The 13,577-nt window shown below is 38.2% G+C and overlaps 1 protein-coding gene across 2 annotated transcripts in view; it reads right to left on the reverse strand.

Moving 5' to 3' along the window:
- Positions 1-833: 833 nt before the first annotated feature.
- LOC113154749 (MICOS complex subunit mic25a-like) overlaps positions 834-13,577 on the reverse strand; it is a 48,202-nt gene continuing 35,458 nt past the window's right edge. For both annotated transcript variants that reach the window (XM_026349109.1, XM_026349107.1), the window contains one exon: positions 834-1,156. In XM_026349109.1, coding sequence (XP_026204894.1) covers positions 1,147-1,156 — 10 coding nt within the window. In that variant the 3' untranslated portion in view covers positions 834-1,146. The remainder of the gene's footprint in view (positions 1,157-13,577) is intronic.

The following is a 13,577-nucleotide window of genomic DNA, read 5'->3' on the forward strand; positions in this document are numbered from 1 at the left end:
TATATATATATATATATATATATATATATATATATATATATATATATACATATATATATATATATATATACATATACATACATATATATATATATATATATATATATATATATATATATATATATATATATATATATATATATATATATATATATATATATATATATTTGTTTACCGTGTATATAAATTGGTGTCTGGCGTGTATGTGTGCAATATAAGTGCAACAACAAGCCCCTGTCATTCCAAGGGTGGCCAACCATGTCCATATATAAGTGGAAATGCATCTTTACCAAGTCTCTTATTGAAACACACACACACACAGGGAGGTGGTTAGGTGTGTGAGTGCAGAGCAGTGCTGTGAGCTGTGTGCTGACCTTCAGGGTTATCTGGAAGGTTCCTCCACACCTTGCTGCTAGCGCCAACCCATGCGGTTACCATGGAAACACAGCTAGCAGGGACAATATGCGGCTTGTCCGGTGTGCTGCTCATGTGCACGCAAGTTACTTTACGTGATGACATGTACGTACACAGCATAACCATGTTAGGAAAAAAACACACATTAAGACAGACAGATACTCACATATTAATACTTGCACACTTCACCATTCATCTCTCATCCACTTAATTTATCCCTCATTTTCTTCACTCTTATTTCCCTTCTCTCTCTTAATGAAACTGCACAAAATCAAGCCCCTGGGTCTGCACAGCACTGTCAGAAAGGTGCACACAACCCCATTTTCAGCAGTGGAAGGATTATTAGCATGTCGTGACAAGAGACCATCCAATACACACACAGACACACACACACACAGGAGACACAGAGACACACAACCTGCAGTCTCATCACCACTGGATCACTGGGATTTATTTCACTGACGGCAGGGGTGTGCCGGCGCAAGTTGACAATAAATCAACACATCATGCACTGTGGAGTGACAAGTCAAGATAAAACACTCAAAAACAAAAGAGGATGGTGATTGGGAAGGAGAGGGAGGGTTATTCAGTGATGATGGCTAAATAAATCGATGGATGGATAAAAGAAGGAAAGGGAGGCGAGAAATGGATGGATTTGACATGCTCTCTTCGTCTTCTCCTCTTCTTCTCCTCTTACTTCTGCTTACTTCAGGGTTTCTTAGCCGTGATTCGTCAGTGAGCTCTGAAAAAGGAGGTAACAAAGAGGGCAGAAAAGAGGAGACACTGTTAAATTCTAAGTTTATATTAATAGATTTAATGCATCATGCATCAAAGAATGCATCATGGCAAAGGCAGTCCCTCACACACAGTAGCCCAAGCCTTTTGAAGTCGTGAGGGCCTTCTAAAATGCCAAACATCACAATGACAGTAGTGAAATAACATTTGTGGACTTAAACACTAGCTGCAGGGACGTTCAGAGGTGGTTCATTGGTACAACAGAATAATAACTGAGATATTTTGGCCATATTCACACCCTGATCAGAGTGCGTTTTCTGTGACATTTCTGTGCAACAGCAATAATTACAACAGATTGAGTAAGAATTCAAACAGGAGTTTCAGTTACTGTAGTTCTCCCATCTCTTCATCCATTGTAACTGCCTTTTGCTTGCTTATCAAGACTGTTGCCATAGCACCAACACTAAATGCTGAAGAGACAGCACAGATTTCTCATCAAGACGATGGTACGGTGGCAGTAACAGAATATGAGGCAAAAGAGTGGAATGTGTCATATTTAATTTACTTAAAAAATGAAATATGACACATATGGCTTAAACGCCACATCTTGCCAGACAATCACCTACATATTCACTGGAATATGACTATAGCAGTTTATTCTGATGGTTTACTAGAGACAGTACTCAACTAGTTTCTTACTGGGTTTTTTATTTATGAAAAACTTAATTTCAAAACACGAGATATTCTATAAAGCACTTATATACTTGTGAGGTTGACACTCTATCATTCTTAGGATATATTATATATTACATACAAAGGAGAGACGAAAGTGTCTCCTGTAGAACACTCTCTGAGATTTGATGTTTGTGTAACAGAAAATGTCTGAAGTGACTTGCAAGGCTTTGACAAGGTTTGAGACACGATTATCAAGGACTGTCTATGTGTTCATTTATTGTAAGAAACAGCTGATGGATAGAAAAGCCTTTCTGATAAAGGTTCTACTAAACTTCTCTCATGTCAATACACGTACACACAGTCAACAAAAGAGACACAGGGCCACCCAGAGTAAGTGAAGCATTAGGTTGTGGTGGCTGGGTGGGCTAGTTGGCATGCTAACTACCTTGGTGCTCGGCTGGGAGGCAGATATGCTGGCGGGCAGGTTAGCTGTTCACTTGCCAAGTGCATCCGAGGGCATCGCAGCCAGTGCCATTGAATTGGAGATGAGCGGCAAATGTGACAAGGGGATTTAGCTTTACTGTTCCACTCACGTCCTGATGTATAAAGGGGACAGTGTGTGTCTGCGTATGTGCATGAAAAGCCACAATTTGTGTGAAAGTGGCTCCATTTACATGTGTAAAAGTTTATGCATGCATTAACATGTGAGTATGCGCTTGTATGTGTGAGTGTGCGGCGGCAGGGTGTGTTGGTATTGCCACACTCATATACGGCAGTGTGATGGGACATTATGCCTCATGCATAGTGCATGAAGTAGTTCCTGAATTTCAAACTGACCCCTAACACTTCCCACAGTACACACAGTTCAATTTGGTGCCCCAGGTCCAAATTTGGACTGCTGCCATCCACACTTGGATAATTTAAAGACAGGAAAAGCTTTTTATGCACAACACCCTGGGCAGGGAGGGCAGCCAAATATTCTAGCTCAAGGTCTACACTGAATTTAAGACGTACACGTGGTTGCCAGTTTATTAAGTACACCAATTTAAAACTAATGCCATCTAATATAACATCTGCAATAAATCCTACCTTCATAAACAGTACAGTGTTATATTAATTGATAGATCCAGGCACCATGAGGTCACATCAAGGAAATCTTATAGAACAATACTATGTGTGGTAAAAAAACAAACACAGTGTGATTGGTTGCTTTCCTGTAATTTTTCAATCTATTTAAATGAATTTAAACACATTTTTTACACTCTCACAGTCAGTGAAAAGAGTGCAAAGTTGAACCAGCAACTTTAGTTCATTATCACTGCCACCTGCTGAGATAGGAAACTGCTTGTTGAGATTAATTTAACACACACACACACACACACACACACACACACACACACACACACACACACACACACACACACACACACACACACACACACACACACACACACACAGAATACACGTGCACACAAACATGCTTTCTTTTACCTGTCAGTTTCCATCCAATTAGTGAGCAGTGTGAGGAGGGGATAGATGGTCGTGTTTGTTGTCTGGGAATCAACGGCAGCAACGCAGAGGCAACAGCGTACGCACACTGGGTATGTTCAAACTCCCATAGTCTTAGGCTAATAGGCAACATACAGACAACAGACCCACATGTAAACACACATCTGCACCACATACAAGGACACACACTCATTCACACACCTGACTCGCTCACTTGTCTTTTCTCAGTGAAAAACAAAAATAATAGACAAGTAGAAAATCAATAACTGTCTTCTCTGCTCTGTACTAACAACAATCAGTTCTCTCCCTCAGTTTGGAGGGACAGAGACAGTTGCCAGGTAGGACTGTCAATCACACACTCAGAGTATCCATGGCTATTGCAGCTTTACACGTTCACATTCAGCCATTTGTTTGTTACATGGTCAGGAAGACAGCCAGGCACTCAATTAACCAGTCAATTAAGGAAGCCTCTTTGTCAGTCAGTGGGGTGGTTACCTGCAAAGGAGTATCTAAATTGTTTAGTCAGGTTGAATGTTGGTCAGTTGTTTGGGTATTTAGGAGCCCTGGTAGACTCTATTATTAAATATATAAATACCTTTGTTGAAGAGAAATACATATTGTTCTACTGAAAATACTACTATTAGTACAAGTTCACGTATTGTACTAACTTGCTAATCCTTTCACATATAGAGTGCGTAAGTGAATGTGCTCTGATGTAACAGTAAGCAACACAGGAGAACCTCCATATTGCTTACTGCTAAGGATCAACGCTGATGATGATGAAGTGAGCTGGCACACCCATCAATTGCTGTAAATATTAATTTCTGCCTCTATAAATTAAATCTGTTAATAGGTAACCCCTGGACAACAGAAGGATGTGAAAGTGAAGAGAGAGATGTATTTGTAAGTGTATGGTTTGACATTTATACCCAGAATTCCTATAATTGATATTTATTTTGTCTCAGACAAGCATTTGGACTCTCTCTTATTTTGTTTCTTATTTATGAAAACCAAAACTGTGCTCTCTGGAGGCTCCAAATACAAACCATTAAGGGCTACCTAACTTTCAGGAGGTGAGTCTTTGACACTAGACAGAGAGGTGTAACGTTTTAACCACCCAGGCACACGCATAGCCAGATGGCTGACTGCATGTAATCTCTAATTCATTATTTGGTTTCACATCATTATATTATCATCTCTTTTCAGATTTTCAGTTATTAAATTAATCTTACCAATTTATAAACACTCATATTTTTTATTTTCTGAGATATCTGCATTCCTGTTTACATCATAACATTGCAACAGTAATGCTGCTTGTTAATAAAATGTATTATAACTTAGTATTCTTTATTATTATTTTTATTAACTTTCACTGACACAAAGAATGCAGTCATAAGCACAGGCATGAGATTGTCTCAACGAGGGAAATCAGGAAGAATAATAATCCTATCAACACTTTCACCTGGACTTTTGAGTTTCTATTCCTACCTGTACATATAATGAAGACAAAATGAACTCAGGCAGACTAAGCAGGCACCGTATTTAACAATATGATGATGAAGCTGATAATGACAGTTCCATTAACAAACTAAAACTACACCACAGAGAGTCCCTTTGTCACAATTTACTCCAACGCCTCATCCTACCCAAATTAAGGAAGACATATGGCAGGTAAAACCTGGAAGGAGGGAATCAATCACAGGTTGCAGGGACGGTGAGTGGAATGTAGCAGCATGAAAGAGATCTTTAGCAGGATGCTGATGGAGTGTTATACAGACTTGAAAGAGAAAGAGAATGACTGTTGGTGGACGGGGGGGGGACACGAGGGAGAAGATCTAATCTTTACATGGCCTGTGCCTTCACGGTGTGGTCGCCTTGGAGATGAGGGATGTGAAGAAAAGGTGGAATGGAAGGAAAGAAACATAAAGAGACAAAAATGTGTGAGCTGGTATGTGTGTGAAGGCCAAATGAATGAGTATAAGATATTCTCACACATCCATAGTTTAATATGTTTTTATCTTTGTTGTCAAAATACAAAATTAATTAAAATAAAAGTAACCGAATAATAATAGGGACTATTATTAGTTATTAGTTATTATTCTCAAGTAAGATATGTTAGTAGATATTAGTAACAGGCAGACTGTAATATACAGCTGTTTGGGTCTATGTGTAGTTTTATGCATACAAATGTAAAAGTACTCTGTTTGCATTTATATATTCACTGCCTCATCCTACCCTAAATTAAGGAAGACATATGGCAGGTAAAAACCTGGAAGGAGGGAATCAATCACAGGTTACAGAGACGGTGAGTGGAATGTAGCAGCATGAAAGAGATATTTAGCAGGATGCTGATGGAGTGTTATACAGACTTGAAAGAGAGAAAGAGAGAGAGAGAGAGAGAGAGAGAGACTGTCGATGGACTCTGCCTGTCCAAAAAAGTCACACACTCTAATATTTCGTTGGACCTCCTTTAGCTTTGATTACAGCATGCATTCACCGTAGCAGAGTTGCATTAATTTTTTTCCCATGATCTTGTTTTGATGAAGGGAGAGTCGGATCACTGCAAAAAGTCTTCTCCAGCCCATCCCAAAGATTCTCACAGTAGACACTAGGCATGATGAGTGCATCACTTCACCTGCCTCTCTTCTAACCCTGATGCGCCCATCACTCTGGAACAGGGTAAATCTGGGCTCATCAGACCACATGGCATTGTTCCATTGGACAGTTCTTAACCCAGTTTTAGTAGTTTCACCAATCTCCTTAGATGTTTTCTTTGTTTGATTCATGCCAATAATTTGACCCTTCTGAAACAGATTAACATCTTTTCCACGACGACAGGATGTGTCTTCTGACATGGTTGTTAACTTAGTTAACTCTAACTGCATCAGTTATTATCAGTTTATTAAATAACTTGTTGCCAGCAGAATAATAATCATCCATTCAGTAATTATCCAATGGGAGGCTCCTATCTATTTGCTTAGTAAAATGCAGGTGGTGACTTTTATTTTGGGACAGGCAGTGTATATACAGTATATTTATATATATATATAAGTGTGTGTGTTTGTACTGCAGTACCGGATTTCTGCTGAACAGAGTGGCTCAGTTATCAGATTAGAGTTCGCCGTCAGGGCAAGGCTCACAGAGGGGATCACCACCTGCTACTACTGATAGCTACACACACACACACACACAGACCCGCGCGCAAACACAGCACATTTTCCTCATTTCATTCCATTTTACAATCCTAAAATCAGACTTTTTTGTCTGTTTCTCACACAGCAGTGACTGACAACACTTACTCATCTCTTCTTTCTTCTTCCTTATTGCCATACTCATCCGTTCCACTGACAGCATCTCTCTACTTATATTTATTCATCCTCTCTCCGTTCCTTCCATCATCCACACATTCCTACTGTATCTTCCTCTTCCAGTTTTCTATTACCATACCTCCCTGACAGGCACTCCTAAGCCTCTTTTCCCACGTTTTCCTGTTTTTCATTGCTTTTTTCCATATCCTCACTGACAGACACTTTCTATTCCTCCACTTTCATCCCTGCTACAAAGAGTTATCCCTCATTTTTCCTCTTTTCAGCTAGAAATGGCAGAATTTCTCCACTTCCCATCAATCAACTTTTTCATCTAGACAAAATGAGCAGGTTTAAAATACGATGCCCTGTTTTTTTTTGGGTGGGGGGAGGATTTGTGAGTCCTGCAGTAGAGGAAATAGCAGCATAAAATTGTCTGCTATTACTAACATTATTCAGTTCTTATTCATGGGCAGTGGAGATCTAAACATCTTGTTAGGAGTGAATGTTGTCTGAGAGGTGCTTAAGATGCTGCTGGCACTACATTTAGAAAAGGACGACTCCTTGCAAAAATTTTGAAACCTGAATAAGTGTGTGATTGAAAGTGGCTAGTGTGGAAAATGTCAACTACAATGTTTTGAAAAAGGGGAATAGCTCTGCACAGATACACAAGATGCTCAGATGTACACATGCACAGATAGGCAACACACACAGCACAACTGATGAAGGTGACATTAAGAGAGGAAAAATAACAGCACTTAAATGTAGCAGGATCCATCTGCAAACCTACGCACTCCTAATTCCTGGATATTTTCTAACACACACACACACACAACCAACATTAGTTTCTTTTTTTAAGTCTTTTTGGAGCCCATTTCAATTAAATTAAAATTATATACTGTAGCTTTACGGCTAGCTGTGTGGATCCTGTTTTTAGCAGTGTTTCCTTCTTCCTCACTTGTCTCTCTTCTTACTTACTAATGTGTACAACATCATTAAGTCTGGCAAAGACTACTGGCATTCAATTTTAGCCACAGATGTAGGCCTACAGCTACTTAATACAGGTGTGTGTAACTGCACTTGTTGAAAGGTAGAATTGAGACAGATTTCTGATTGCCTTTACAAGTACCACCACACATGCGTCTACAAATCACCTGTTCTACATATTTTATTGTTATAGCAATGTTCTATAAGCCTCCATAATCAAGGCAGAAAAAAAGTAGCACTTAACCAAGCATCTCAGGCCAGAACACGCTAACACATCAGGGTAGATAAATACTGTGTTCAGGAGACCAGCTGCGGGATCAAGTGGGTTAAGCACAGTGTGTAGGATACAGTGGCAAGTGTTGCTCTGATGCTGTTGGCCCCTGCTGATGGTGCTGGCACTAGAACTGTGAAGTATTGCGGAGGAGGGCGAGTGGTGGTGGTGACACTTACAGTTAGTGTTGGTTTGAGAACTGTTTGTTCTTGAATGTGACTTTGAGAATGTTTGAGAAAAAGTGACAGTGTTGAGACGTAAAAGGTGGACTCACAAACCTTTCATGGGCTTACACTTCTGCAATCACACAACAAGGACACAAACACACGGTGGGTATAAACACTTCCAATGATAATGACCATATAGTGACAATACATAAGATACTGTCTAACGTCACATCAAAAAGAGACATATCTCCACAAGGCTTCATGATAAGAAAGGGCCTTGGTGAGCTGACATTTACTCTGTATCCCACACACATAAGGTTCCATATGCATGACAATTGCCCATGATCAAAGACACTGACAGGTGAGGGACAGGGGAGCAATAGTAAAGAGGAAGTGCAAGGTCATATCCTGAGAAATAGTCTGTCTTTAACAGGGGTTGTATAAGTACACAAGGTCAATTCTCAAGAAAAACTGCAGGTAGCTGTGTGAAAACATACTTCACTATTAGCAGGTATACCACTTCAATTCAATTTTTACTCAAGTCAAAGTACATGTTCTAAAATGCATCCAGTTGTTTTAGCTCACAGATGATGTCACAATTTCAATGTGTTATAATGAGGTCACCAGTTAAGAAATACAAAGCTAATAAAGACAGGCAAATATAGAATGAGCTCAGGTCGACTAGGCCCCCTTAGACAGAATGCCCAGGACCCGCCCACACCTTCAGAGGTGACTAAGTTAAGTAGCTGATCATTTCCAGGTACTGTACCACCATGGGGATGACATGTGGGTTTCACATGTAAAAATGGCCCTGCGAATGCTGGACTCCAGTCATTTTATCCCACCACTTCTATTGGTATGTGGTCTATCTTCGGAACTGGTTACAGTTAAAAAAATATGGTAAAAGCAAAAGGAGTAATGGCTGTCAACATCTCGGACAAAAAGAGAGAAAGATTATAGAAATTAACCAAATTTATTTCAAATTTGATTCATTTTACTTTATATGATATTTTCTGAGTAAAATAATCGATAGAATAACACAACATTCTTTTATCAGTCTCGTTTCTCTCAAAGTTTAACAAAATGAGGAAAATGTTCACAGTTCCAAGTGTGACACGTATCATCCTGGTTGGTTTAGTTCACAGATGATTCTGTGAAGTGAAGATTCTCGCAATTTCACCGGTGATACAATATGTAATGGGGATGGCAGAGAGCAGAATACGTGTGCATGCACGAATGATAAAACATAAGAGAACTTTAGAGAGTCATATAAGGAAGGCTGTGCCACTGTAGATAGTAAGTTGGATGGACTTCAAGCAGAAGAGATAGAAAGTGAAAAGGTGAGGTAGTAAAGTTCAGGTGTTAAATTGTATATTGTAGTTTTAAAATTTGTTTTTCGGGCTCTGTGCTTCATCGTGTATAATTATAAAGAAAACAGTCACAGGGTATCACATGTATGAATTACAGAATCAAAAGAACCGTGCTTGAGATGTCACAATGCATTCATGCCTTTTCCCACAATGTGAAATTAAAGCCACCGAATAACTTTTTCGGAAGCTGCCATCTTGCTTTTGTGAATTTGCAACCAGATTCTGCACAGTAGTGTCAAGAGGGCAGAATGATATAATTTCGAGGCTATATCAACCTATCCTACTGCAGGAAGAGTAAAAAATGTTGTAAACATACATAGGTCCTCACCGATCAAAACAAGGTTTAATTACCCTAACCTCAGAAGATTCACCACAACTTACTGAAGACTCCTCAAAACACACAAGAACTAAATGTGGCTGCAGTGAAGGCTTGCAAGAAAACCACCAGGGAAGCATCTGCTGGTGTCGACAGCATATAAGTGTGCGCAAAATATTAAATATGATGACCTCTAAAGTTTGCACACAGTTTGCTAAAAGGGCTATATCTTCCACACAGCCTTTTATTTAAGCAAACCTGCTCCCATTATGCACTTGGCTATAAGCTTTTCATTATTTTATTTCAAGTTGAATGTGCTGAAGCACAAAGTTGGGAGAACAACAAATAAGCACCTCTCCAAATACTTTCCGTCTGGACTGTAACTACATTCAAGAAATCCATGAACCATAAAGTATCAATTTTAGACAAAGATTAATTTTGGAAGAAAAATACTGCATTCTCCCCTTAATCACAGAGAAGAATACATCTGCTTGAGAAAATCCTTACAAGGACATGCTGATAACAAAAGAACAGACCTTTTAAGCTGTCATGAGGTTTTCGCCAGGCTAAAAGCTTTGCTGTCTGTTGAATAGTCATGTTATTATTGTACAAAGCAGAAAAATGACTGTATTCAAGTGTTGCAAGTCTTTTCTAAATCACTAGTCACTTTATCTGCTCACTAACAGCCATCCTATTTTGCTTGTTAGTTTAAACAAAACTGACCTCTTTCCCTTTGTAAAAAGAGGGAATATAAAAATATTTTGGTGCACTATTGTCGTCCTTAAATGTAGAAGAGAAGTTCTTTTAAAATTGCTACATTACAAAGGTCATTTATGTCAGCCCATAGTATTGTTATAAAATTCAAAGACTTTTAATTCTAAACAAGATGTTATCTTAAGACATTTAATTGTTAAACTGTTTACTTTCTGATGACACAATAATTTTCTTTTCAAATATCTTTTAATTCCAACAAATCAGCATCAATAAATAATGAAACCTTCTGCTTTATTTTCAATACAAGCACACAGACGCCCAGTCAGAAAATGGTAAAACTTCCATTATTAAAAGCCTCATCTTTAATAGAATGCGTCCTCTGAGGTCTAGAGAACATTATATTTCATAATGAAATGCGATCCAGTGGTGTCTCTCATGACTAAATCGGCAGTGCATGTTGCTCCCTGTTGACCCTTAACCACCTGCAGCAATACTGAAACTTTCCTAGCTGAACTCTCGTCCAAGTCCTCCACTCTGCCAAGCTGCTGGCTCTGTCAGATACATTTATAGACGTGCAGACTGGACAGCTGCCTGTGTGTCCAGAGGGGGCTTGAGCCAGCCCACTCATTTCTTTTCATTAAGATTGACTGATTTGGAGCTCCAGTGGCAGCTCTACTCGTCTCCAAACTCTTTCTTATTCTTAAAAACTTTATTTTTGTTGTAAAATATGCTTTACATGTTTATCACGTTTTTACACATTTTAAGTGTAGGTGTAAAGTTTTCAAGATGTAGATGTCAGACTGGCACTCACTCAGAAATTGAGACTACTCCCCTCAACTACAGTGGCAAGAAAAAGTATGTGAACCTTTTGGAATTTTGTCATTTTCTACATTAATTTGTCATAAAATGTGATCTGATTTTTATCCAAGTCAAGAATATTAACAAATATAATGTGCCTAAAATAATAACATAAAAACCTCATAGTGCTAGTGGAAAAAGTATGTCAACACTTAGGAATTAATAACTGGTTGACACCCCCCCCCCCCCCATGTGTCTGGCTCACATAAGCATATTCTTCTTGTGCGGAGCAAACTCAAAAAGTTGGAGTGGCTGTGTCAAGACAGCTCTAGTCCACACCTACAAACTATTTTCTTTAACAGGACTCCAGGTATGTTAGCACCTGACTCAAGTTAGCTTTTTGGATGTTATTATTATGAAGACATAAAAGATTAGAATGTTTTTTTTTTTCCATAAGGTTCACATACTTTTTCTTGTGACTGTAAGTTGTGATGCAGGCTTCAACTTGAGTCTTATGTTTTTTTTTAGTCAATATTAGTTTTGTTTTAAATTTTGGCAAAATTACATAAAAAATATTTTGAATTAGCAATGAGCTTTTCCTGTTTGCAATGTATCCATGGTGCTACATAAAATTATTATTAGATAACTGTGGTACAGAAGAGAGGATGGAATGATTTTAGTCTGGAATAACCTGTACACCAGAACTTTCATTTATTTAATATTTAAGTGGATTTATGGACAGTAATTTGTGATGGTCATTGCATATCATATTCTACTTCTTCTAAGTTTAGGTCACACTGAATTTTAAAATATGGGCATTATGTTTAGCTCCAAAACTACATTGGAATGCCATAATTAGCTGTCAAATATTTAGCAAAATTGCACATTTTAACTTGTATGAAATGTGTATAAGAATGTGAGGGATAGCACCATACGTTTTACTAAAACCTTGCCAAGATTTAACAGAACTCCATGGCCAGCAGTGTGGATCAGAGTTAATGCACTGGTTGATGTGACAAAATATGTAATGAAGTGGTGAAAGGGGCTTTAATGTAGAATGCACAACAATGGGAAGTGGAGGAGAAGAAATGCATCAGTGACAGAAGCATGAAAGATGGATGGAAGAAGAGTGAGCAGCTAATAGACAAGAGATGGCCCGATAATGGGAAAAATTAGTTTTAATGGATGTGCAGCAGGTAGTTTGATAGGATACTTAAATATGATGTTTTTACATTTATACATTGGTATCTAAAATCTAGGAACATTTATACGCCTCTTTAAATTTCAGCTTGGGACTGAGCTCTTCAGAAGTCTTAAAGGTCAACGTGAAAATTCCACTATCTTCAAAAGAGTAGTGTAGGTCACTCTTGAAAAGCAAGATTTAATCTCTGTTAGATTATCCCACTAAAGAAAGGTTAGACATAAAAAATTTAGCAATAAAATGAATTTACTTCTTCAGCGATGTGAGAACACTTTTAGAAATGTAGGAGTTTTGAAAACTATATTTAATATATGAGTATAGCTCTCCACTAATACAGACAGAGCAGTAAATTGTCAAAAATAAACTATAGTCTGAATTACACAAAGCCCTAATTTATCAACAACAGTCAAAACTACTTTCCTACACCAAGAAAAACTTCACAATTCCCTTCTGAAGTTAGTGCAACGTCAAAGTAAGGTCTGGTTTTCAGGACATGTTATGTTTAAAATAGACTGAAGTCTTTTAGTTTTACCTTTTACTCACAATCTTTTACTCTCTTCAGCGTAACACTTGCTCTATGTCTAACTCATTCACACACTGTCAAGGATATGCTTGATTGAATCTGAATTAAACAAGTGCCTTCTTTTTTTTTTTTTTACAAAGAAGAGAAAAACAGCTTCTGTTTACACTGCATTACTTTCCATTCTTTTAAATATAAACACTCCCAATCTGAATTTTTACAACCAATGTTCACGCAAAACTGAATCCATATACAGGCACACAATTTTTCCCCCCAAAGAGTACAATCCCACTGGCAAATGGATCTTTTGAACCAGTTTAAAAAGACTGATTGCTTTTATTGTGAGCCTTCGCCTTGCTTTTATCGACCATTTAAACTGCCAAAATCACCAATTGTTGTTTTGTGCTTTTTATCTACTTTGGAGCCATATCAGTGCGTTTTGTCATGATAATAATGTGCAAATTGCCCCATTCATTATTGTTTTTTGATGGAGAAATTGGGTAAAATAAGCACTTTGTAGATAAGCGTAGGGTCTGAGCACTATTTGCAAAAGCATCAGCAGAAAGGAGAATACATTTCAAAGCACTGAATGGCA

Source organism: Anabas testudineus, chromosome 5, assembly GCF_900324465.2.
Source record: "Anabas testudineus chromosome 5, fAnaTes1.2, whole genome shotgun sequence".
Lineage (NCBI taxonomy): Eukaryota > Metazoa > Chordata > Actinopteri > Anabantiformes > Anabantidae > Anabas > Anabas testudineus.